The 27,041-nt window shown below is 39.6% G+C and overlaps 1 protein-coding gene across 21 annotated transcripts in view; it reads left to right on the plus strand.

Annotated features, from left to right (window-relative positions):
* The first annotated feature begins 1,243 nt into the window (after positions 1-1,243).
* Positions 1,244-27,041, plus strand: part of CACNA1D (calcium voltage-gated channel subunit alpha1 D) — a 168,374-nt gene continuing 142,576 nt past the window's right edge. For all 21 annotated transcript variants that reach the window (XM_015640922.1, XM_015640926.1, XM_015640930.1 and 18 more), the window contains exons 1-3: positions 1,244-1,628; positions 3,703-4,021; positions 6,490-6,595. In XM_015640922.1, the coding sequence (XP_015496408.1) occupies positions 1,592-1,628; positions 3,703-4,021; positions 6,490-6,595 (462 nt within the window). In that variant the 5' untranslated portion in view covers positions 1,244-1,591. The remainder of the gene's footprint in view (positions 1,629-3,702; positions 4,022-6,489; positions 6,596-27,041) is intronic.

Genomic DNA, 27,041 nt, shown 5'->3' on the forward strand with positions numbered 1-27,041 from the left:
ATTTTTTTTTTTTTTAATTAACAAAGGTAAAGCTGAAGAGAATAGGCTCTACCTAACAAAGAGCTTCTTATAAAGGTGCTGGCTGGGCATTCTTCACTGGATCCCTGGAGACTATCAGCAGTATTAAGGTCTTATTGCTCTACTTCTAATTACTGTCTGTAGATGTTATTTATTATTAATTAGATGGAGGTAGTTGTGGATGAAGAATGGGTGAAAGAGTGGGTAGGCACATGAATAGGAAAGTGGCAGAGGAAAGATGTAGTAGAAATAGTTTAATGGAAAAGTTTTCTTAACAAAATACCACTTTTTGTCAAAGATAAGGGTTCACACCCATTGAGTTTGACTGTGGCTTGTTCAAAGGAAATAATGAAATAGTCTTAAAAAATATGGGGAAACGTTCAATGAAGAGAAAACAAACTGTAATTTTTAAGCATCAATTTTGTTTCAGATTGGGATTTATGTCTATAATTCTTACCGGACTTCATTAATCACTTTTTGTAGTGATTGAAACACAGCCTTTCCGGAAGGGAAGGTGGCTGTCCCGAGTTGTCTCCTTTGTGGTAACAGCTCACGGTCCCTCCAGCCACGTGTATCAGTACACGGCACTTCTGGGGTAGCTTCACCACCAACGAGACACAAAACCTAAATGAATGTTTGAGGGTTCTGCAGTAGAAGATACGCCAAAAAATTTTTTTTTTTCAAAGTAAGTTTATTTATTTGGATAAACTTCGAAGATCTCAGTGTTAGCTTGAAGTCAGAATGACGGCATTTCAACAGGTCAGGGGAGAGCTCCGGGTTGGGCTAACTCGGGAGCTTTCCTGGAGGTGAGGACAGAGGGTGCGGACCGGGACGGAGCGGCCGGAGAGCCTTGAGCCGCTAGGAGCGGGGACACGGTGCCCGGAGCGCGAGGAGAGGGAGGCTCTAAAGCCGCTGACGCCGAGGTCGGTGCCCCGAGCGTTGCCGCTGTCCCTGCCCTGGGCAGGGGTCTGGGGACGGACAGAGGCTCGGGCAGGAGCAGGGGCGGCGGTGATGGGGTTAGGGCGGCGGGCGCGGGTCTGTTTGCGGTGCCGGAGCTCCGGGCGATGGGAGCGGCCCCGCGCCCCCGCCCGGCCGCAGCAGCAGGTGGCAGCGCCGGCGGTGGCAGCAGCGAGGGAGTTAAAGCCCGCGGCGGCGGGAGGAGGGGGACTGCGAGCGAGCGGGCGGCGGCAGCGGCGGCGGGAGGAGGGGGCCGAGGCGGAGCAGGCGGCGGCGGGAGGAGGGGGACCGGGGAGCAGGCAGCAGCGGCAGGAGGGGACCGAGGAACCGGCGGCGGCAGTAGCAGCCGGGTTGCTAGGGATGGAGAGATCCCGTGTCACCCGGATGTGAGTGTCATGTTGGCCCAAACTCTGAGGGATTTGGCAGCGGCGAAGCAGCAGCGGCAGGAGGAGGAGGAGCAGCGGCAGCCCCTCGCACGTCTCTAGTCACTACCATGGGGGTCGGGTAGCGGGTAGCGCAGGGGCAGCGCGCACCTGGCTCGGGGTGGGGTTGGGGGGCGTCTCTGCCCTTTTTTGTTTTTTCATTTTCCTCTCACACGCTGGAGAAAGTGAGAAAAATGCACCAGCAGCAGCAGCCCGAGCAGCACCCTGAAGGTAAGAGCCGGGGCGCCCACCAAGGGCAGCGGCGTGCTTGGGGTTGAGGGGAGGGAGGGGGCGGGGGAGGATTTATGAGGGATTTGGGAGTCGGGGATTGGGGGGATTAGGGAACGGGTTGAGGATGGGCTCGGTTTGGGGTGGGAAAGGAATGAGCGGCTGTGTTCGAGGAGGGACCGGGAAGGGCAAGGGATGAGGCGAAGGCGGGACAAGGTGCTGCCCTCGGCGTGTGACCAACATGCGAGCGGATTTATGCGCGTCTGTCCCTTGTCCTGGGGCCATTAATAGCAGCTGCGGGAGGACGCGGCTGGGGCTGCGTTTGCCTCATCCATGAGTAACCGGGGCTGAAGCTGCCCGGAGCTGCGGCTCCCGGGGGCTGCCCCGCGCCGGGCGGGGGGCCGAGGGCAGGGCGGCGGGCGCGATCGCTCGGCCCCTGCCCGGCGGGGCGCACGGGGGCGAGACGCGGGGCTCCGCCGACGGGCTCCGGCGCTGCCACGGCCCCCGCTGTTGTTTATAAATGATTCCTCCCCCCTCAATCAGCAGCAAGTTAGTGTTGCCCCCGAGGAGCGCAGTCACCCGGGTTTTGTTTCCCTTTCAAGCATCCATTTAAAAAGACGATGGCTATATAGATAGATGGGTAGGTGGGTGGTTTATTTGCGCCGAGCCACGTTTCATGGCATCCCGAAGGGCAGGCGGAAGGCGGGGGAGATGGCTGTGCCATTGCTTTTATATCTGGGGGAGAAAAAAAAAAAAAAAAAAAAAAGAGGGGGCGGGAGGGGAAGCAGAGATGCTTTGGGAAAATGTTGGAGGTAGATGTGCCACCTTTGTCCCCGCGGCGGCTCTGCCCCCCGTGTCACCCAGCTGTTGATGCGCCGCCGCTGGCCAGCGCTCGCCGCGCCGGTGCCGCTCCCCGCGGCAGCTCCGTGGGGGCCCCGCCGTGACCCCCCCACTCCCCGCCGCCATCCCGGGGAGCCATCTTAGGGCTCCCGCGCCCCCGGAGCGGGGGCCGGCCCCGGCCTCGTCCGCATCCACGCGCGTTCGCGGCGCTCCCGTGGTCTGTGCCCCCCGTCTGGAGCAGGAGGGCTGTGCTTTCCCTGCCTCTCCGCTGCTTGACGGGGAGCGATTTTTCCTCCCCTGCCCGGGTAGATCCGTTTCACAGTCATCTTTCTTGCCAGCCCGAATTCCCTGCATGTATATTGTGCCGTTCCTCCATTTTTTTCCCCACCCAGGCATCAAGTTTTGAATCGCACTCAGGAGCCTCTCCTTCCTACAGGTGCATGTAGGAGTAGACTGTTGCGCTAGTCAAAGAGCTCGCGAGGAAGGATCCTTGCGAGGAGGTGGTGTTTTGCCTCTTTGCTGTCATCTGCATAAAGAGCACTCGATTATTATTTGGAAGGTGCAGTTTATTTCTTAAATTCTCGTGAAGAAGCAAAACCAAACACCGTGCTTTTACAGAACCAAAGCTTATCCCTTTACAATGGGTCCGTGGTTGTGGTTCCTAGTGCAAAAGATAGCAGAGCTTTATGAACGTGTTTATCGCAGACAGTATTGGATCTTCGCTTGTGGGAGGCATCCACGCATTTTTCTTTGAGAATGCAAAGCAGGGCAAGATTTAACTTGCTTACAGGACTTCCCCCTCTACCTTGCTGCTTATCCTTAATTGAACAATGTGTAAGAATTTTAAGCAACTATTCTTTTGACCAAAATAAATTGGGAGAGTAGTAAATGCTAAGGTGCTATGGCAAACTTGATCTTGGGGGTTAGGTATGTTTTACTGAATAACAGGAGGACAGGAGGGCTTTTATCCAGTTAGAAAAAGACATTGTACATGCAAGAATCAAAATGAGAAGCGTTTGTGTCTCAATATCAATCAATCTTGAAGTTGTAAAAGTGATTCCTGAACATGTTTTCTACTGTTCGATTGCATATAGCACTGCACAAGTGTATGCACATATATCTGTATATTAATGTAAACCTCACACAGCCATGAAGTCTTAAAACAATCTTTTTGGATTAGACCCATTTTTAGTGTAAAACAATTATAACAGAGTATTTTTTTTCTTTTGTCCCACAGAGGTGAACTATGCAAGTAGCACCAGGATTCCTCTCCCTGGTGACGGACCAGCTATTCAGTCAAACAGTTCAGCACCATCCAAGCAAACTGTTCTATCTTGGCAAGCTGCAATCGATGCTGCTAGACAAGCAAAGGCTGCCCAAAACATGAGTACCACCACAGCCCAGCCTGTAGGATCTCTGTCCCAAAGAAAACGCCAGCAATATGCCAAGAGCAAAAAACAGGGTAATACGTCCAATAGTCGGCCACCCCGTGCCCTTTTCTGTTTATCCCTCAACAATCCAATACGAAGAGCCTGCATTAGTCTAGTAGAATGGAAGTATCCTTTGTTGCAGTTTGCTTTTTAAATGATTTTCTTACATTTTTGATTGTATAAAGGGGATTGTTTTACAGGATCTCTTAGAGCATCACAACTTACATGTTACATCACTAATACATGTGGGTAACTGTCATTAAAGTCAATGGGAGTTAATTTGGCTTCAGTTGCTGTTAAAGATAGTCTCTTGTGTCATGTTGACACAGAATATAATTTACTGAAGTAGGTAGCTCAAAGTCAGAGGAGAGCTCATAGCTGTTGCTTTTTTTGGGAGAAGTTGGGGGAACATTTTCAAGCTAAGATTATATTCCAGCAAATCTCTGCATTGCATTTTTTTTCCTTTCCGGATAAGGAAGGATGGGTGGGAATGTATTTAGCCATCCAGTGTTGTGGAGATGGCCAAAGATGTCAAACCTGTATCTTTGAAATTGCAATTTGGGGTATTTGCATTAGGGCAAATGGGTCAGGTGTAGAAATCTTTTTAAAAAGATTGTTTTTCCTGGTACTAAAAGTAGGGAAGGCTTTTACTTAAGCCAAGGAAATGCTCTAAGTACCCACAGGTGTCTGAAATATAATAATCTTCTGAGCTTGTGCAACTTATGTCTACCACCAATCATATTTGGAAGCATGTAGATGGGAGATCAGAGATGCTGCCTTGTGTTCATGATGACCTGTGTGATGGGAAGGATGGCTTTTCCTTTAGTTCAGTGGTTACGATGTGGAAACATGTGCATTTCCCTGGCAGAACAGATAGCATGTTGGTTTGGTGTATTATTTAATCACCAAGAAAAAGTTTGAAATAGAAAATAGTTTTGCTGAGGTACAAGGAGAAAAATGTTAGCCTATTAGCCATGGCAACATCCCTGTAATGGGAAACAGCTGTTCAAGACAGTAGATTACTGAAGTAAAACTCAATTTGTTACTATAAACAGAACAGCCAACCTGGCAATAAGAGCTGTTACTCATTTATAGGGCTGGTGTTTCTCGGTTCTTTGTACAAAATTCAATTGCAAATTAAAGATAGCGAAATGGCTTCTTCTTTCATTTGAACTGGTAGAAGTCCAACTAATTTCAGTAAATTTGCCTCTCCTTGGCTAAGGTCAGGTAAATGAAATTACTATGGATCTGGAGTGGAATAACTCAGCGAGAATTTGTCCCAGCAGCACCACATCATAAAACAAGGTTGTCAGTCCAGTCATGGTATCAATTGCTCACTCCAGTCTGGAAAATGCTGTTCGAACTTTATTTTGTACACAATGTAGCAGCTGTTGATTTTGATCTACTTTGTAGCCATAAATGTGGCCCTCAAGGTGACAAGCTTCTAATAGGCTAGCAAATGAAATTGAACACATCTTATAGGACATATGGGCTTTGTTTGTTTTTCCCAGGGAACTTTTTAAACTGGCAAAAATATGCTTTTGAATATATTTAGTACTCTTACCCCAGTCATTTATAGGACTCTTATGGAAACTTATCCGGAAGTTGTGCATCAAATACAGGAAAGGATGCCAAAAATTGTAGCTGAGATCCAAAGTACTTCTTTTCTAAACTTCCACAGATAAGTTCATCTTGGTACCTCCATGTTCATGGTCATTGAGAATAGTCTTGTGAGAAATAATATTTATAATAAAATAAATATATTTTATCTCACAATACCTTGTGAGAAAGGAAAATCAATAATGAATGGAAGTATGAACTTCATATGCATGAATTTTAAAAAAAGAAAAATTCTTTTCTGGAAGACGGAAGGTATCTCTGGGTTCCCACTGCTACTGTCCAGCTGTAGTAATGAAAGCAGAGCTGCAGTCCATGCTGTTGTCACTGTAGAAGTCTGTAGCCTCTCTTTGTGTGGCTGCCAAGCCAGTCATGATATTCTGTTTTCTGCTCAACTCATCTAAACTTTCATCTGTCCTGGCCAAAGCCAGGATTCAGGAATGCAACTGTCAGAGACATGAAGTGCCTCAGAATTTTCCTGTGTCAGTTGTAAAGCTTTCTAGCTCTCCTATATGAGAATAGTTGTGATTTTCTGGGAAATCTTTCTCATATCCTACTCTGAACTATATTTCCAATGATTTTCCACATTTGTACAAATATGTATAAATGAGACCTACGTATGAGGATGGAGTAGCTCCATGATTATTCCTTGCCCATTATGATGACCTGCATGTTGATTTAAGAGTGGATAATTATATTCATCTTTGGAATTTAATATAAAGTGCTCTGTGACAGCATGAGTAATAGTTTTCACTCTTTTAAAAAGGAAGAGGACGTTGAAGGATCATTGTGATGGAAAATAATATGGTATATATAGTGCTATAACTAAAGGTGATGGAATGTTTGTCAGAGTTATCAGTCAAAAGATTGCCTTAAAGCAAAGACTTGTTTTACCATTGTTGATGCTAAAAGGAGAACTAGACTTAAAAGTTTGTAGATACTTATAAGCCATGAATTCCTTAACAAGGCTTTTCCAGACCATTTGACATATTTATACTACTGTCTATTTTTGCCAATTGTGTGGCCTTAGCTGTTTACATCCCATTCCCAGAAGATGATTCTAATTCAACTAATCATAATTTGGTAAGTACTCTGGAATTTTTATTTTATATTTGTTCACTATGCTTTTAACATGATTAACTGTTAGTATTTGAGACTGCAATAAATATAGGTAATTTCAGCAAAATAAATTGGTATGTAGTGATATAAAATTGTATATGGAATTGCTTCGTGGTTTTGTTTTTTTCTCCCAATATTAAGTGTTTGACCTGGGTTCCAAATGAGGTTTTTTATCAGTAAAATTCTTTGGAGAGAAATGTGCATTAATATTATGCTCTGTGTGTCCGTTTATTTGTGGCATAAAAACTTTAATTTTTGTTTCTATTGCTTATATTTACATATAAATATACTACATATATTTACTAGCTGTTACTGTTTCTGACACTTATTTCAGACTTGAAGGTTTACTGCCTTTCCTAGTGTACTTGTCTACCCTGTTTGCAGTTTTTAATGGTGTTATTTGGCTGTTTATTTTACTGGGTATTTTAATTTTTAACGAGAGGATGGTGAGAAATTTTGCATTGATACATTTTAAAGCAAAAGGAACATCAAGGTGAATTTTCAAAGCTGTTACTGCTGGTGTAAATGATCTTTTAAAAAAAGGATGGTATTGCAGTAAGTGGTGTGTGGAGATGTATTTCTTTGGCTGAGAATAGTATACTAGGGTAGTTCTTGAAAAGATAAAATGGAAAATAATTTTTTTTTAATTCTCTAAAACTTACAAAAGGTATCACTCATGGGCAATATTGAATTACATTGCAATGATTTTGTTGTTTTTATTAAACTCCATCTTGAAATAGTGGAGTTAAGTGGTCTTGCACACTCATAATCTGCATGTGACTCTGAATGGGAAAGGAAGTTCATGAAATAAAGAATTGGACACCAAGAAGTAGGTAATTTTAGATTCATTTACCTGGAAAATTAGGGTTGATATGAGGTCTTCTGTTTTATGAACATGTTTGTATAATTTGTAGTGCATATATATTTATTTTTCTAAAAATGATTATTTTGTGCAGATGACACATTTATTAATTTTTTTAATTGCAATTAAGTAAATGTGGACAAAAATTGCTGATGAAAGGCAGAATAATTCAGGTCAGTGTAAAGAAAGAGTTATGCAGCTTTGTATCCAGCCAACCAACAGAGTTTTTTTTTTCCCCCCTGAGAAATTCAGGGCACAAATCTCCATAGCTGTCAATCCACCCTGAGATCTGCTAATAACTAATTTCAGAAAGCATTACATGAAAAGGGTAAATTAGTTACTTGTGTCAGAGGCTAGTTACTTGTGTCAGAGGCTAATAATTTTGAAAAATGTTTCTAGCATTAGTTTTGTTAGGTTATTGTCTGGTGTTTGTGACCCAATTTCAGTTCTACAGTGTGCTAGAATTTAGAAAGACAATGGACATTTTCATCCCTGATGATTTTTTTTTTTTTATCTAGTGTGGCCAGGCTAATCTAAGGAATAATGATTTGAGTCTTTTTTTTTTTTTTCTCTTAGTAAGGGATTCTTAATCCCTATCTATTTTAAGTAGAAGGGTTCTTGAACCCCTCCAATTATATGCATATGAAATTGACTTGGACATTTAAATGATCTCAAGTTCTCATTTAAATTTGCATCCTGTTTATCCTGAAGTTGTTTCATTCCACTAAGTTTTCTCAAAGACCAGAATTTATACTGGCAGTGTACTTTGAGCTGCTGGGACAGATTAAAACTCAATAAGTGATCACACATCCTGTGTGTTCAATCGAATAAAATAAATAGCTCTGGAATGAGCAGCGTTGGCTTTTCCTATGGCAGAGGTTTTCCATCATGAAATATGTTAACCAGGGGTCTGGGCTCATGTCTCTCCTCTGGTATTTCACTGACAATTTTCCTTGGTTAGTGTGGATTTAAGTGCACTGTGAGGGAATGTAGTAGAAGAGCTGAATTAAAAATCTTAGGTTTGCTTGGAAACCTGCTGGATCCTGTGTTTCCTGCTGCTTGAGGTGCTTGTGTCAATAAGTGTTGGAGAGAGGACTTACAGTGGGACTAGGGATTATTCTGCTCAGAATGTTCAGACCTTTCATCTGGTTTTTGAACAGACCAAATCTTAATCATCGTTGAACCCTATAGATTTGGCAGGGTTTTGGCTCCCTGCATGCAGACATGGATGCCTGACCTGAGCCCTGCACTCTGGTCTTGCTGGGAGACTGCCCCACTCTGGCTTTAGTTCACGTTCAGTTTCATAAATTTTGGTTTGCATATGGATATTCTATCTAGCTTGATTCAGTGTTGCCACATTGAATTGAATAGAGGAATTGCTTTCCATCAGCTAGCTGAACTGGCTCATTTTTTTTTAAAATTTGTAAACAGAAAAATGAAGTGTTTATACACGTGGGGTTTTTCTGTGAATACAAAATAGACATAATTTGTAATTGGCCTCAGAAAGAGGAAGCAATGGTCTGAGCACAAACCAGGGGAACACGGGTAAATGGGAATTAGAAAAGTAAACTTTTCCATTTTTGGTTGGGCTCATAAGAAGGTACATATGAGAATCTGGGCAGTCTAAGTGTTCATCCTTTATGACTTGGAAAGTTTGCAGTGGCAACTTCAACACAAGGAGGTTGTGCATAGACTGCGGTAGAGTGATGAACTTAAGCCTGAATTCTACTTCTTTAATAATTAGTCCCTAATCATTGCATGTACTGACATAAGTGGGCCCTGTTCTCCTCCAAGTAGATGGGGAAACTATTATTGAACTGAGAAGCTGTCTGTTAGAGCAGAGCAGGGGCAATGTACCTCGGGATGAAATCCTGCTTTGTATTTTAAGGTGGTTTCCCTCATCTGCCTTCAGAAATTTTGGGTGATCTGAACTTTCCATGCTTAATTGAGCTCTTCTGTTTCGGAAGAATTTCTTGTCTGAGCTTGAGAAGAAACAGTTTCTAGCAGAAAGGGTTTCCTGTATATAAATCTTGTATCTGTTTCTGTCTTTTCCTTTCTTTTCCTCGTCTTTGGTATGTTATTTCCCTCCATGTCTTTTGTCTTTAACTTCCCACTCATTTCTTTCTTGGTATCTTTTGCCTCTACCCTCTGGCTTCCCTCTGTGTTTTCTCTTCTGTTTGTCCTCTTGTGCAGTGTGCTTTTCTCTATTTCCTTCTCCCACCTCAAGGTACCACCCTGCTGTCCCATATTCTGTTCTGTGCTTTGCCTCCTGCTGCCTTTCCTATTGCCCTGACTTGCACCGGGCTTCTTATCGTGCACAGGCAGACCAACACAATACAAGTCTGGATTTTGGCCATGGTCAAGACATTGTTGGTTATTCTTTTTCTTTCCTGCTTTTTAATAAGTAAATATGAACAATAAGAAAGTATCCATCCAGAGCTGCTGAAAAGGACACCCCTGAAGTTTGAGCTGAACCTTTGGTTGCACGGCATCTCTTGTGACTAGACCCCCAAGGTTTGTGTGGTGACAGTGTTCTACTTGAGATGGACAGCAGAGCCAGGGGGTGGGACACCCAGCTGTATAAATTACAGCAAATTGGCAAGGCCCCAAGAGTAGAATTTGCCTCTAGTGCACAAATGGCCCTAATGTTAATTGAAGTCTTTGTGCCCCTGATAACAGGATTCTCAGTGTAGCACTGTCTGTGGGGAAGCCTCTGAGCGAGGCTCTGTGCTAGAGGCACTCCAGGCTGTGCTTGCAGGGCAGGTGCTGATGGTCCTGGATGCCTCTTTATCCCAGGCTGGGACTGGGAGAGCCGTAGTGGGGGACACTGCTACAGAAAGGTAATGTTTGTGTCCTACTTTCAGGCCAAGATTTCCTCTGTAAGTAGCTTTACGTGGCTCTTTGAGTCCCTTCAGCAGGAGGAAAGCCAGTGTTGTGCCTTCAATCTAGGGCACAGCAGGAGAGTACTCTGAGAAGAACCGGTTGAACTCTTGACTTAGAGGTGTCAGGCTTCCTGTCCTTATCTCATTAGCAACTCGATGACTCATTCAGTTCTGAGGCCACATGACTAATTAATCCATCCATTGAAAAGGTTGTTGGTTTTTACCTTGCACCCAGTTGTCCTCTATGTGGAGATTATCTGAAAAGATTGTAGGAGTCTATAAATTTAAATCTCATTTAGTAAATAATTCTAAAGGTTGTTTAATTGCTAGGTGTTCAGTGCTGTATATTAGAAAGGTTCCTGTGTTTATCTACTGTCTTTTCGGTGTTTACTTTTTCTGCTCAAGAGTCTTTAAGGCCTGGCTCTCTTTCCACTCACTTAGAAAATCTTCCAATCTAAATAACTTTTTGATACTGTGTTACTGATATTTTTCTATCTTTGGAGTCTTAGCTAATGCTCTCTGCTAATGCCTGTGCTAGCTGGCATAAAAGTCACCCAAGTAAACTTTTCAGGAAAGATGCAAGATAATTTGAACTCTACTGAAAATACTTCACTTTGCTTGGGAGAACATTGTGGGGACCATATAATGACTTGTGTATACATAGCCAAGCTACCCATACTAAAGATACCAGATGAATTTCTTGTAAGAGGAAAATCCACTAAGTTTAATCTGGAAAAGATTCAAAAATATAGGATCTAATTGTAAGTGATATACCACAGGAATTTTACATTGTGCATTGATTCAAGTCAGTGAAATGTGTTGACATGACTGTGTAAGAATGGGAGGGGAGAAAGTGAGACTGTGAGCAAGTCATTAGCTCAGATTTGGAAAAAAATCCCCTCACTGAAATGAGGAGACTTGGGTCAGTTTTTCTGTCTATATGCAAATGTTCTGAGGGATAGTTTTGATAATTTTTTTTGTTGCTTTTCAGGGACATTGACAACCTGACATGTATTTTCTTGTTCAAAAACCCATGAAATAACTATTTAACTATAAGAACATCATGCCTTATCTTTCTGAAAATTTATAATAAAATTATTTGATGGTTATTAGGTGAGATAGAATGCATCAGTACATAATCTTTAACAGATGACATTTCTGCAAGGAGATTATTAAAAAATACTGTAATTTAGTACTCATTCCTACCTTCCTATTTAAATTTTTTAATATTACTGTTGGCCCAAAACTTCAGTAATGCACATTAGCTAATTATTACGGATTACTTTGATTTTTCAATGCAGATTTTGAATTTAGAAAAGTTTTTCCTTTTTCCTTTGTGTTTTAATGCATACCTCTGCAAAACAGATGAAAATTCTGAGTTAGTGTTTTAGTCTCACTTTATCCTGCAGTAAGTTCCTGGGCCTATACTGTCTGTGCTGCCCCAGTTACATGACATAGCTCTTGATTTTTTCTGGTGAACATGACTGTATGTGTCAAGTCCCTCTCTATTTGTGAATGAAACAGAAACTTTATTTCACTCTGTGGTTTAGGAAGAGGGGCGTTCCCAAAGGAAGGTTGACAAGGATGATGGGCAATTTCCAAGTGGTAGAGAAAGGTTGTTTGGGTTTGTAGAGGTTTGGGAATCACACAGTCAAGTCCTTGCTCCTCTTTAATTTGTTTTGTGTGTCCCAGTACAACTTAACCCATGCTGAAGGAGCTGGATCCTAAAATGTCTATTTGGAGTATAAGGGGATGTGAAGATCTGCAGTTTGGTGTTAGAGATTTCAGTCAATGACACTACAAAACTTTTTGTTTTGTTTTTTAAATGCAAGAGAGAGCTTCTCAGTTGTCCACACCAGAAGGCCTTACAAAAAGACGTACTTAATCATTCCCATTTGAAATATTTTTTTCATGTTCAAAGTTGCAAGCTTGTTCCTGTGGGGAATTCCTACTAAGGGCTTGTCTCTCCTTAAAGAGATTTTCTGGTAGTGCACTACTGGCAAACTGCCTGGGGAGAGAGAGCATACACCAGAAAGAGTTCTTTTTCTATTATAGCCTAAAGTCAGTCTCCCAAACAGAATAGTGCTGCACTGCTAGAGAAGACTGGGGTTTTTTTTTTTTGTTTCTTTATGCTGTGGAGAACAGTTGATTCTCCACTCTCCTTTTCCCTCACTGCCTGCTTGATGAAGAAGATATGCCTGGGAAATATTTAAGTATAGACTGTATAAGTAAAAGTGTAATAAAAGTAAATCTGTTCATCTATAAACATAGAACAATCATATTAGTTACTGTATCAGTTGAGTGGTCAGTGGGGAAAGTAGTTAGATTTGGTATTAAAATAGCGATAATTGAGCTATAAATTGAGCATTTAAGATGAGCGGGAGAAATTTGTACTTTATCTGCAAACTGTTGGGATAGAGTGAAAGTAGATTTTGAAATACTCTGAAAAAACCCGTGAAAAATCCTGGTGATAAAACTGACTTTATGTAAAGCATGTGAATTACTTGTTTACTCCAATATTAAGTATGTAAATCTAAAAAAATACTAATTATTTTTTATTCATCAACAATAGCTTCTATGCTAAAGGAAACCCTGGAAGTTGTTTCTGAAAGTTTTACTCAAAAATTGAACACCATAGAATTGAAACGCTTTCTATGTTGCCATGGAAACAATGCCACACCAAGCACAGATTGCCATAAATATTGCTTGGACTTTTTTCTATAAAGCCAGTTTTAAAACTCTAGATTATACAAAGTATGGGTGTTTACTTTCTTTTAAAAAGATGTTCAGATCAGATGTGTATTAGGTTTTGAGAATTGTTTGTTTTTATTGTGGTTTGTGTGTGAGTGCTGAGTGTTGAAATATCCAAGAGTTTGGATCCATGGTTTTGAAAGTGCTGGTCAAGGCTGGCTTGCTTAATTTGAGCAGTTCTGGGTGCTTGTAGAAAGCTGGTCCCTGAGTACTTCAAAAGATTTGTGTAGCTGTTAAATCAACTGAAATGCAGTTTCTAATCTGATGAGCTTTAATGACAAAATGTTTTTGGTCATGGTTAATTGATTGTGTGATTTGGTTTACCATTCATTTTGCAAGAACTCAGATTTGTTTATCCTTCTGTCATGCACCAAAACCTTTCTTTTGCAGGGCCATCTGGAAGAATAGGGCCATGAAGAAAGGTTAAATGAATATATAGTGATAGTGGCAGAATATTAATTAGGATGGAAATGACTTTTTTTTTGTCATTGTGTAATCATTTGTGATAACATTTTCATTTAATGAATTGCAAATTGAATATCATCATATTTCCCCCCCACTGCCTGCCTCAGAAGAGATTGAGGCTGAGTGTTGTTCCTGCTTGTATAAAATTCACTTGGTAAAACCAATTGGCCGCTTACAATTGTTTGTGATTTTTTTCATGGTTATTTTTATGAAGAAAAGGGCTTTTAGAGTTCAATTTTTTTTTTGAAGAATACCTTGATTGAACAATGTGGTATTTCTCAGAAATGTAGATGCTTGACTTCAGCATTTGAAACAATCTTTATTTAAAGATTTGAAATGTATGCTCAAAATTCAGAAATTTTCAATGAAGTCAGCACAGCTGCCCATGACACATAATTTGACTTTTCAGTGTTTATAGGGATTGATTAAACTTTGATATGATAGGCAGATTGATTTGCATCAATGTTGTGAATGAAGATTTTTCCCCCCTCCCCATTCTTTAATATTAATGGGTATTGTGTCAGTACGTTTTTGGTTTAGAGGCATGAAGTTTGGGCAGTGTCTAAGTCTGTTGCTGTTATGATTTTTTTTCACACTGTTCATTATTCAAGGGGGGTAGAGAGCTGTTACCAGTTTGCAGTCTTGTAGACTTCTGCCTTTGGGTGATGCCATTATTAAGGATTTGAGTCTTGCTCTTTGTTAGTGTGGTAAATCACATAATACAAACCATGGTCTGTCTTGGTAAAGGTGAAGGGATCACAGTAGACAAATAACCAGCAGAAGCTCAGAATTTAGTCTTCAAAATTATTTTTGTTGCAATTTTTACAGTAAATAAGAGACATGAAATACTGTATTGAGGGAAATGGTGCATCCCAAAGATTCTTTTGCCCAGTTGCTTTAGTTGTCCTTTTCTCATGTGATACAAACCAGGTGATATGTTGAATTTAATCACACCTGACAGCTTATGTATGTTGTGCTGAACTATCAGGCAGCATTTCAGCAAAATGTTATGGGAGATCCAGTGGCACAAAGGAGCCCACAGAGGAGCTGCTTATATTTTCTCAGCACAAAGGAAATCTCTTTACCATGTAAGAATATGAGCATGAGAAGTGTTTGTTAATAAGGTTCATTAGTTTGAGAATTATACTTTTCTGGGTTGCTGACGGTGGCTGCAGAGTGCAGCAGCCTCCAGCAAGACAGCATCTTCTGCAGCTCAGCTAATCAGACAAATGCAGTCCTTCCAAGGAACTGAGTAGCAAATACCCCAAAGCTGTATTATGTTTATCAGACATTTTGTTAGTGCAGTTTTCACTCTGTTGGATTTATTATGATGCCATTACTTATTTTTTTCATGTATTCATCCAGAATACTTTAAAACACATACCAATGATATATGGCCTAAATGTTATTCATCATGAAATGATATTTAAGTGATTATATGCTTATCTTCATCACAAGAATACTTATTAGTTCTGAGTTCATGTAACTTGTCAAATGTGTTTCTTGCTATAGCAAAGGAAAACTCTGAAAGAAAGTAACCTACAAAATTATGTACCTCTTGTATGTTTATTAAAATAAGGTCTCAAAAATCTCTTGACATGACTGACTTCAGAAAAACTAAATGAAAAATTCAATGATAAAAAGGAACAATGTTAACTCAACTGTGCCTACAAGTCTCATGGTATTAAATGATGGTTCCTAGTTTGAAAGCTAGAGATGAATAGTTCCAGGTACAAAGTCTGTGACTGGCTGTGTTGGTCCTGTTGAGTTGCCTCAGCTGCTCTAATTCTCAAGGCACAGTGTAAACCAGCTTTTCTCCATTCTAGTACCAAGTTGAATGGTACTTAAAATGTTCTACATTTTTTTTTAAGTATAATTAAACAATCTCACTTAAATAAAAGTCATTAAAACATGTTTTTGGCAAAAGCCATGTCATTTTGCTGGCCAGTGCTGCAGTTGTGTGTTTGTGTGGTCAGGGGGGTGTCAGTGCAAACCCACCTTAAACCAGGCATGTGTGCTGTCTGCATTCCTAATGCCATAAGAAGGTCTTACCCTGAACTCGGAAACTTGCTGGAGGCTTTGCAATCTTAACACCCAGAGTTAATGCAGATTGAGCCCAGGTAGACTGAGCATGCACAGACCTGGCCTGTCAGCATGGCTTAGACTTGTGACTTTTGTAAAGGGCCCTGTCTCTTATAGTAAGGACTATTGACTGCTTCCCACATCTTTTCCCTAAGCACTGCACGGCTGAGAGTGTGTATCAGTATGGATGAAAAATGCATGGGATGCTGATTTAGCTTCAGCATCTGAGAGCATCTGATTTCAACCAAATAAAGCAGAAACAAACATTTCCAAGTTATTTTTACATGATTTTTGAGAATAGAGAGAGGAACTTTGTGTTGCCTCTTTCCCCTACATGCAGGCCAGTTGTTATCTTGAAGCTCAAACAATGTCAGGCTGGAGGGATCAGGCTTTATTAATTTTCATGCTTACAGAACTTCTTTAAAAGAAGTACTGAACTATGTGGGCTAAGAAAGTCAGTTCGGTACCATAAGGGAAAGGGTAAGAGAACATAGGTAAGACTTTAGCCAAGAACTTCAGGGATGAGCACTAAGTGTTTTAGTTTGCCTTGAACTTCTTGGTATTCTTAAGATATTTATCTTACTAGAATTTTAGTTTCCTGCCCATAAAATAGCTTTCTGCTTTAAAAGGTTGTCAAAAGGAAAATTAAGCTTGAGGCTGTGAAGGATTCAGATATGGTAAATAAGGTTTGTATAGACAGTGGAACGATATCTAGGGAGTTCTCTTAAAACAGTTACTTTGTCTTTATCTGGAAATGGTTTGGCTGATGTTCTGGTGAATGCTTTCTGGAGAATTTTGTTTTTAGAGGCTATATTTTAAATTTGAGTACGCACAGTGTTTTGGCAGCAAATTTTGGCGAAGAAAAAGTGATTGGTAGTGGCAATATGGGAACAGAAGGAACAGCCACTGTTCCCATAGTGATACAGCAAAAGCAGTGACATTTAGGTAAACAGCAGTAGGACAGGAAATTTGGGGGAGTTAATGTTAGATGTCTCAGAAGATACAGTAAGCTTCCATACGGTGTTTCATGTGTATCTGGAAATGCTAATGTTAAACCTCTATTTGTTATATTGGTGGCAAAAGCACTCTCAATTAGTTGGGAAGTTCAGTGATTGCTTGAAAGGGATCTGTCAGTGAAACCAATGCAGGCCACACCCCATGCAGCAGGAATTGCACATGGTAAAAGAAAGGGGGATATCTTTTTGAGTGTTCACAAATAATGGGAGCTGTCCAACTGGTGGGAATGGTACCACTGTTTTTGAATTGCAAGATTCTCTCATCAGCAATATTAGTTTAAATTCTGCATTTCATCACTCAGCAATAAGAAGATAGAGTCACAATCTTGGCTCCTGTTGGAAGGGACCTTAAAGATGGTTCAGTCGCAGTGCCCCTTGTAGTAGATCAGGTTGCTCAGAGCTCCATCCTGTCCTTAAACACTTCCAGGGATGGACAATAAATAGTAATGTTATATTCTTTGATATATAATCTTGTAAAATACTACTAAAACCATGAAATACTTCACTGTTGTATTTCACAACCATGAAATACTGAAATGGCACTGAATTTGCTTTTACAGAAGTACAAAACTTCTAATGCTCTTAGTCAAAAATTTAACTTCTAGTAAAGAACGAGGTTTATCTGTAGGGAATTCAATCTTTGGATTTGAGATCTTTGGAGTTCAGAATTTTATTTTTTTTGTGATATCGGTATTTGTCATGTGAAGAAGATTTATTCTGTAGCAGAGATTATGAAATTTTTCAACCACCTATGTAAACAACATTTTTGCAGAATGTGGAAGAAAAAGTGTAAACCCACAGAAATCTTAAATCTTCAAACTATTAAAATGCAAGTGAATGTGTCCATTTTATCCCACAAAGCACAAAAGTATTTTGTTATCAGACTCTTGTTTCCCATGTGGGATTTTGAAAAGTTTGTGTTTGAGATATATGGCCTGTCCTATTATTAGTCATTAATCTCAGAGTAAGTCCCTGGCAAGTGTGAAGGACAAATTAAAGTGCCAGAGGTCCAGGTACTCAGGCTGTTTTCTGCTGACTTGTTTATTAATTTCCTGCTTCCATTTTTTCTCATTTTTCATAGCAAGAAAGCTGGTAGTGGACACCCTAAGTTGATGTTTTAATATCACAATATACTTTTTAACCTTGTTAAATAGCGGGAAGCTTATCTGTTCTTCTGAGAACTAGATCTAGAGTGATATGAACTGAAAGGTAACCTCATCAGCTATCAATGAACTTAAAGGATTTGGGTGTCTCTTGATAGTCACTGTGTGCACACTTAGTCTGTGTAATTACAGAGTAGAATGCTGCTGCCTGCTCCTTGCTAAACTATTGGAGAGGTCGCTAATAATAGAGATACTTTGGTTTCTTGGGCAAGGGCAGATACGTGGGCTCACATTTGTCTGAAGGAGGCATTTCCTCAGCTGACAGGCAGCATTCAGAGTGCCAAACACTCCAGCTCGAGGTCAGCACTGAGCTGGGGGACCCTGGAACATCAGCTATTCCTGTACTGCACATTTTGGAACCCCCTTGCAGTGTGTGAAGAGAGGGAAATCTTGGGGTATAACAGCACATCCTGTCCTTTCTCCTCTAAAACTTTGGAGGAGTAACCATGAGTAGTAAAGTCTGAGAGTTTCAAGTCCATTGTTTACTGTTTGCAGAGACAGTTCAGGATGTTCCTTATCAAGCTCTGACTGTATTTTAGAAAAGAGTTGCAAAACTGCAAATGCTGTCTCGCTTTTACTTGCTGTGACTTCAGTCATTAATAGTGCTTATTAAAGTCCTACTGGAATGAAAGAAAACCCTTGAAGTTCAATCCTTGGATTTGAACGTTACTCTGCAGATTTAAGTTTGTGGTGGAATATTTATTTCTCTGACAATTATAAAGGGGTGATTAGAGGCCTTTATTTTGACTTAGAAAAGGAAGTTAAAAAGACTTATCATTATCATTCTATCTAGAAGACTAAACTGAATTTATCCTAAAATTGTGTCTTATGCAAAGATCAATTTATATTTATTTCTCTTCATGTATTGACTTGATTAGAAATGACTAGGTGATGCTCTGAGGCAACCCCAATTGCAGGGTGAATCATCTTAATGCCACTTTTTCACGGCTGCTCATATTTTAAGTGAATGCATTTTACTTGCAGATAAGAGGTGTTAACCATGAACACTAAAGATATAATGACTTAGCTAATGAGTGATAAACTGCTGTGGTCTTATGATCCCATGAAAATACTTGACTCCCATGGAGCAGAGAAGTTTCCACCTTTCAGATTGTAATTAATTAAATGTTAGAATTGTTATAACTCTAAGTAGGATGTAGAATCTCAAGGGATTGTAGATTTTTTTTTGTTTTTTAAGCTAAGGCTAGAGTAGATATCATACACAGAACATGCCTTTCTAAGTACCTAGCTTTGTAGTTTAACTACTGTACCTATTTTCAAATCAGAAGCAGCTTATCTAACTTAATGTTGCCATATGTAATATTAACTCCATTATGGATACTTTTTCTTGCATCTAGTGAACTCCTTCCTAAGGCTAAAGGCTGAAGGCAAAAGGCTGTGCTTCCCAGAAACAGATTGATTGAATAATTCACTCTTCTTTGGAAGCCTATAAATAAGTACATGTTTCAGCAAATTTTTCAAAAAATCAGAGGCAAAAATCAAAGCGGATTAATTTTTTTTATAAATGTCATGACTTTATCATGGAATTTACTCTGACAGTAGCTGTTAGGTTGATAAACATTTATGAGAATTGATTCCCTCATTTGTAAGTTAGCCATGTGTTGTGTGTATCTTCACTCTACTAAAATAGTTGGATTCTGGCACATTTTATTCTAAAGCTTTCCCCAGTACAGTTTTTCTTCCCATACTAAAAGATTTTTATAAGCAGTGATATTTTGATGACGAAAATAATAACACTTTGAAAGTCGTTAAAATTGGTGAATGGTTTCCCACAACTTCAGTAATAGTTAGATGCTGCTCTATTTTCCACTGACACAGGCGATGATTACTTGATAATTTGGTGCTATATCTATATGAGCATGCTCTGTGTGAGTTAAGAAAAATAGCAGATATTTTAGCTTAGAGTTGCTAGCTGTGGTTTTGTATAAGCAGTAAAACATGCGCTCTGTGGTTTGCAGTGGCCTTTGTTGTTGGATAAATTGCAGGAAAAAAATAAAAATCAGAGATGCTTAGAAATTCTTTGTTTGGAGGGCTAAATCTGGCCTGTGTTCTGCTGTCCTAATTGTGCATAGTGATTGGAGACCTTTTCAGCTTGGGCAGACACAGATCTTCCAAAGGGGACAAGCAAAGCACTCAGTTGTTTTTTTTTCTATTTTACAATACTCTGTGTGTATGAATATCTAAAATAGAGCAATGTGTTCATTCTGAGCTGTAGATTTCTAGTTGGCATATATGGCTTTTATGTAAATTTGAAAAGCATTTGACACCTCTGAAAATATCTAGAAGGTTATTTTTATCAATAACTTAAGCACTGTAATTATTTGGAAGATAAACGTCAAGAATTACCTGTGCCCCAAAATTAACTTGGTCATGCTAGAAACAACTCTTGTTTTATCAAGATTTTCCTTAATGTAAGAACAGCAAATTATGGCAGCTGCATTGATCCTGTAGGATTAACCCCTCAATCTTGGCTCTAATGATGGCCAGTAGAGGAACAAAATAAATGCCCAGTACTGGATCCAGTAATCCTCAGCTCAAGAAGTTCAGGCCAGAGGTGTAGGGCCTTTGTGCTCATTTGTTTTAGATGAGACAGCTCACAACACACTTAGTAATTCATACCATACTTTGTTTCAATGTTTTGAGAGAACATAATCTTGTCATTGTGCTTAGCTGCTATCATTTTGATTCTAAAGATGCTTCAGCAGAGACAAATATTCTAACATCTTTTCTATAGGAAAACCTTCTGATATGGAGCAGTCTCCAACTCACCTGCAATTTTTTTTTGTTACTTTTTCCAGTACTTCCTTTAACAAGCTATTTTATTTTTTTTATCATTGTAGTAGATATTTTTCTTTACTGTCAGGAAACAAAACATAAGAATGCAGTGATTGCTACAAAAGTGTTGTTCAGAAATAATGTTTTGAATCAGAGCACATCATGACACGATTTTCGATTCCTTGGAAAGATGATCTGAGGTGCTGTCATGTACACTGTGTCACACTGGAGTATTACATCAGATTGAATCTGACCCAGTATTTACCAGGTAGTGATCTGGGTTACCAGAATGTTGTTGGGCTTTTTTTTCCTGCCTGTGAAGCATTTCTAGTCTCATTTAGTGTGTACTGGATAGATACTATTTATTCAGGAACAGATACTATTTTTGATGGAATATTTTCTGTTAGCAGCTTCCTTTTAAGAACTGTATTCAATAGTGCTTTGTAGGTTTATTGTAATATTTATTTTGGCAAAAAAACTTTGAATTTCAAAGTAGTAGAAGATGTTAAACAGAATGCCAACAACAAATTCGATCCCTATACGAATCTCATTTTACCCCCTCTGCTACACCTCCAATTTAAGAGTTACTTTTTGGATACTACTACTAGCCCCCAATGTTTCCTGTTCTGTGCTGCTGAGATTCTGAATTCTAGTGGTATTTCTTGTATAATGGAAGGGATGGTAAGAAAGGTGCCCTTTGAGAAAGTGTAGCAGCTGTGATAATTTATCTGCTTTGGTTCCACAAGTAAGCAGAATATGCACGTGGAACTTACAACATCCTTCAAGGCTGTGTCAGCTGTGCCTTTCAGATGTTACACTGCCACAAGTTTCTCATTTTGATTCAAGCATTTCATTGTAACACTTCTGAGTCATTTCTTTGGTAGACGTTAAAGCCAGCAGGTCTCGGACAGATTGCAGTAATGATTTAAGGTAAATCAGCTTATCTCCAGATATTTAAATATAATTTCTGTACATTATTGGCAATGGTAACACATTACATATTGCCTACACATAATGCTGGCTCAGAACACTGTTGCTAAGTATACTATTGCATGCAGTATTTCTCATTAAAATGTATCACAGTATTATAAATATCTTTCTAGTTTATGTGTTAGTAAATAGAAACATTCTGTATCATGCCACCATAAAATTATTCACATTCTCTGGTGGTTTATTGTGAAGAATGAAGCCAGTAGTGATGAAATAAACTACAGAATATCCAATTTTCTCAAATTGAAACGTGTGGTGGACACAACAACTATCTCTTCCTTTATTTTCTTGTCCCAAGATTTTAGTCTAATTTTGTATCTTAATTGACTGATTTATAGTTTTCTTGAAAACAAATTTCTATTACCAGATTACTGAGTTAACATGTATATACAAAATATCAATAACATTCTTAGTGTTGAAAGATGGTGAAAGTAGGAGGAAAACATGTTTGGACTGAAATTAGTCAACAATAGGCATCAGAACATAATCAACTGTTACTGTCTTCATTACCTGATGAATGATGAATTAGTCCATCAAGTAAGCATGGAAGTATCTAGGAGAAAATAAGACATTGCACTTAAACAGCAGAAAACAAGTTCAATTGAAATTACATAGTGCCAAAATGAGTTTGCTTGTTTTGTTTGGAAAGCTCTCCTTGCTCTTCATTTTCTAAAAAGTTTCCTGTGAAAGTCTTGAAGGCAGGAAAGGGACAGTATTTCAACCCTGATTCACGAAGCTGTTTTTTCCCCAGCCCTGTAGGAGATGATGTTAACAATAGCACCACACTAATTTTCCGGTGGGATTGACTAAAGTCTCTTTATGAGGTGCACATTGATGGAGTCTTTATAATTATTCATCAGAAGAGGTTTGGGATTGTGTTCAGGCATGTTTTTCATTATTATGATGCTACGTTTGCTAGTAGGAGCACTTCAGTAAGGAGAAATGGAAACTCTTCTGGGGAGCAACCTTCATTATCAGGGCCTCCTCTGGGCTGAATTGTTACCTGTCTTCAGTGTTGCATCGGTTTTAATAAATAACCAGCCAAGATATGAAAAGAGGCACTGTCCTCTAAGTGAATACAGATGATTCCATTCAAACTCTTCTTCTGGCTGGTCCAGCAGTTATGGTAGCCTTCAGCTCTCCTAGATGCTAAGAAGGGGCAGACTGCATATTTATTTCTTCTGAGATTTCTCTGTTATGCAGAATCTTTCAGTTAAGTGATCAAGAAAGGCAGCTGCAATAAAGCAGGGAAGCTGGATAGCAACTAAGGGGTACAGTCATATGTGAGAGCATGCCTCTGTAAAATTGTTAACTTCAAAGTCTTCCAAACTCCAGGAGCTAAAACTGTGGGATTTTGGCAGTTTTTGGTACACAGATTTTGGTACACACCTCCATGCATTCTTTCCCTTGCTTTAATTGTTTAATGTAACTCAAATTTTAAGTGGGAGATGATTCTAGTCTCTTGAAAAGAGCTCTCTTTAGCTGCTGCTGAACTGAAGTATGTAGTAATCAGTACAGTAAAGATGAAACTATGTTGCAGGAATTTCTTTTTCCATTAGATGCTTTTGGATCACTGATAAGAACTTCTACGAGTTCCCAAAGGAGACTCTGTCTCCAAGTGGTGCAGATTCCTAAGTAAGGAGCCATCTCATGAGCAGCTACAGTGCTTGTCTAAGGTCAGCAGACTCAGTGAGGAGGATCTGTCACAGATTCTCTCAGCTGACAGCTGTGGCTTTTTCTGTAAATTTACTTGTTTCTAAGTGCACATCTCTGAGGAGGCTGGATGGGAGTCAGGGAGCTCACTGGGTCTATTTGTGTGTCCACACTCTGTGGGGGCAGGACTTAGCAAAATAATTGGCATGCTGCAGTATAAAAGAAAGTTTCTATGCAGGATGCCTAAGCATTTCAGTTGCTTTGGTTGGGGGTCTCTCTGGGAAAGCCCCAGAAATGAACTCCCCGTGGGGCAGGTTGGGAGCAGCTGGTCATGGTTTTCCTGTTCTATGCAGGTCATAGGCTTCCACTTGGAGATGGGTGAGGAAGCTGGGAGCCTGATGGTGTGGTGTTCTCCTTCAGCACCATCTCCCGTCCTCCTGCCTGGGGATAACAAGGTTGGGCTCAGCTGTTACACGGGGTGTGAGGGAACTCTAGACACTTGCTGCATTTGTGCTGGCAGCCTGCTGTCATGATGGTGCTTGCTGAGATAAACATTTTACAAAACTGCCATCAATAACCTTTACAGCAGGATGGACTCTTAGTGATGGGATCTCATTTTGATCAGAAATGGTAAACTATAGCAGGCAAGTTTGAGCTAGATGGTCTTAAAGACCCTTTCCAAGCCATACCATTCTATGATTCTTTGGAGGTGCAGGAAAATGAGGAAATACATTCTGGAAGTCATACAACATTTTTCAGTAATATAAATTAGTGTTTGATAGCCTTTTATATTGCTATTCTGTGTTTTTGTTTTCTGTCAACCTCTGAAATGCAGGTTAGTGCAACTTTTGAAGTTGATATCATAATTTTTATATAGACAACTTGTCCTCTTTTGAAGTAAAAAGTTATTGTGTGTTGAAGGCTAGTGTCTGTAATAGTTTGTGTACTTGAGAGAAGAGCCTTTTCATTTAGCTCCTCAGACATCCGTACCTCTCTTTTTTTATCTTCAGATGGAGACAACAGCTGGGAAAGGCATGCCCTGAGTTGCTTTCATTGCTGATAAATACTTCAAAAATCATTAAAGAGGGGGCTCTTTCATGCTGGGAAAATGTGCTGCTTTGTTGCCTGTCCTTCCATAAAAGTGTAGAAGATTTAGTGTGTCTCATTAGCATTAGTTATCTGTTGCAAGTCTGCTGACTACCTCTGGAAGAATAAGGCAGCAGTTTTTTAGTGTTATTCTTGGCTACCATAATTGTCACTTTATCCCTCGTTTTGCACAGTGAGCTTGGGCTCAAGCTCTGTGCAGGAATCCAGTTTTGTCTGGGGTGCAGAGGGGGAAGGAAATAGCCAAGTCCTCAGTGGATGCTTTGCGTGGAATTAGTATTAAGGTCATATGCACTAAACTCCATGGTGAATATAGAATTCATTTATCTGAAATTGTAGTCTTGAGAGTTTTTTCTTTGGAGCAGAACACTTTCAAAATTTTAGTTTGGGTCAGAACTTTTGCCCATATGAAGATTTTCTCGATAGCTTGTAAAGAAATATCAGGTTTCTATAGCCAGATATGTGTTCTGTGATTATTTGGGTCTTTTTCTAAAATCAGGTTCTTAATACCACCTTTAATGAACACTAGTGTCACAGAGCTTGCTTGCAGCCTCAGTTGCTTTATGGAACATTCTTAGGCAAAATGTGTTGCGATATAATTATTTTTCATATTTTAAACAATGACTACATACAGAAAATTAGGGCATAATATGTTGAATTCAACACGAGCTCTAGTAATTTGGAGAGGGTAGCTCATGGCTGGAAGTTCATAAAGCAAGGGCTCTTATGTTGTAATCTATTCTAAAATTACATGATTGAGGATTAAAAAGGTCACTAGTAAATGCATATTTCAAATATTAGTTTCTGTCTTAGTGGTATAGTCTTGGAAGCTGATTTCAGCTGTGATAAGGATGTGGTTCATCACCTTTCAACAGCTGAAGTGTCAATGATTGTTTTCACTGGGTTTCAATATCTGAACCTGCAGTTAGGGTAAGGGAGAAAGGTACTGAAATGTGGATACTTGATTGACAGTGGAGACAGTGCACAGGAATGGTGTTGTATCATTTTATCTGTCTTTTATTAAGAATATTGCCAGACTTGAGGTGTAAGTCCTTTCTGATTATAGTGTTGAATTTGGTTTTGGACTTGTAGGATTTCAGGATTGTGTAATTGTAGCTTACAGGTTTTGAGCTGTGCCAGGTAAGGTGGATTTGGGTGCATGTGAGTTAGGGGTCCCAGGTTTTGTTTTACTCAGTGGCATTTCCTAACTATTGTTTGACATTTGATTTCTTCCTGATTGGTGATATTTATATAAATTATGGTACTCCTCTCCTAGAATTTCAAACTAGTAATGATTGACTAAAAAGCAGTTCACTTGCTAATGCAACAAAGAGGTAAGAATGGGAGCCCTTTTGTGTCTTTGGAGACTGACACTTCTGGCCAAGTGAAGGCTGGGACTAAGCAGGAGAATTCTACTGCCTGTGGAGTCAGGGAATCTGATGTGCAGAGTCTCAAGGACTTTAAAAATGATCCACATTGGTTATCCTTGCAGAACAGAGGACAGAACCTATAGATGGGTGATAAGGAATTTAGAGGTGATAGAAGTGAGGCTGAAACAGTTATTTGTGAATGAATTCAGAGCAAAGTGAATGTATTGCTTCCAAACTAATGTTCTTCCTAAAGCTAAATTTGTGCCTGGATACTTGGTGAGAATTGCATTTAATATTCTTGGGTTTGAAAGTCAAGTATTTAATAAACTTGGATATTTTGTTCAGTTTCTGGGCAGTGTCCCAGTTCATGGCGCTGTTGAAATGAAAATGTTTTTAATGAGTTGTGTTGAAAGGCACAGCAGAGATCTTAATATTGATGGTATTTAAGTATTAATCAGGAACATGGCATGTAGTGGGAAGTAACTATGTTCTTATATAAACTTTGTTACTTTGATATGACAAGAGGTTGTTTCTGAAGTTAAGACCTGGATTGATTCCATTTGTAGTCATATAAACTAGGAATTTCTTTATGAAATGTCTAATTAAAAAAATATTTTCCTCTTGTCTAAACTAAGTCTTTGTTGGTGCTGGCTTTATTAACACTTTAAATTCAATTTAAAAAGCCCAGATGTGCCAGCATAGATTTGGGTTATTTTGTATAAATATCACATCTGTGCTATTAAGCATTTATGGTGACAGCACAGTGACTCTTCTGACTTCATTGGTTGCTGTGCAGTTACCTTAACAGCAGGGAAGAGGGGTTACCCTGCAGGAGAGTAAATGGATATTAAACCAATAAAGTTCCCATACAGGGACGATTCAGGAATGCAATCTGAAGAGTTTCATAGCTGAAAAACCAGAAATGTGGAAGGATTTTAATTAGCAGTGAGGACTACTTCAGTTCCTGGCTTCCAGTTTTGATTTTGGCAAACCAAATGACCATATCTTGACTCAGTTGTTTTTCTGGGGATAAGGAGGAAAACACAGAAAGAAATAAATGCTATTAAATTTTGGAAAACTCCAAGCATTTCCAAAACATTCAGAATTGTCAAAAAGGTTACTTATTTGCATCATGAATATTATAAAAACAAGTGTTACATAAAGCATTTATGGTTGCATATTCAGAAGACCTGTCTTATGGAAGGCCTTACTTTTTTTTTCTGAAATCCAAACACTTGTAAAATTTAACATGATCTTTAGCTGGAAAAGTGGAATA

This window comes from Parus major, chromosome 12 (genome assembly GCF_001522545.3).
Source record: "Parus major isolate Abel chromosome 12, Parus_major1.1, whole genome shotgun sequence".
In the NCBI taxonomy this organism is placed as follows: Eukaryota; Metazoa; Chordata; class Aves; order Passeriformes; family Paridae; genus Parus; species Parus major.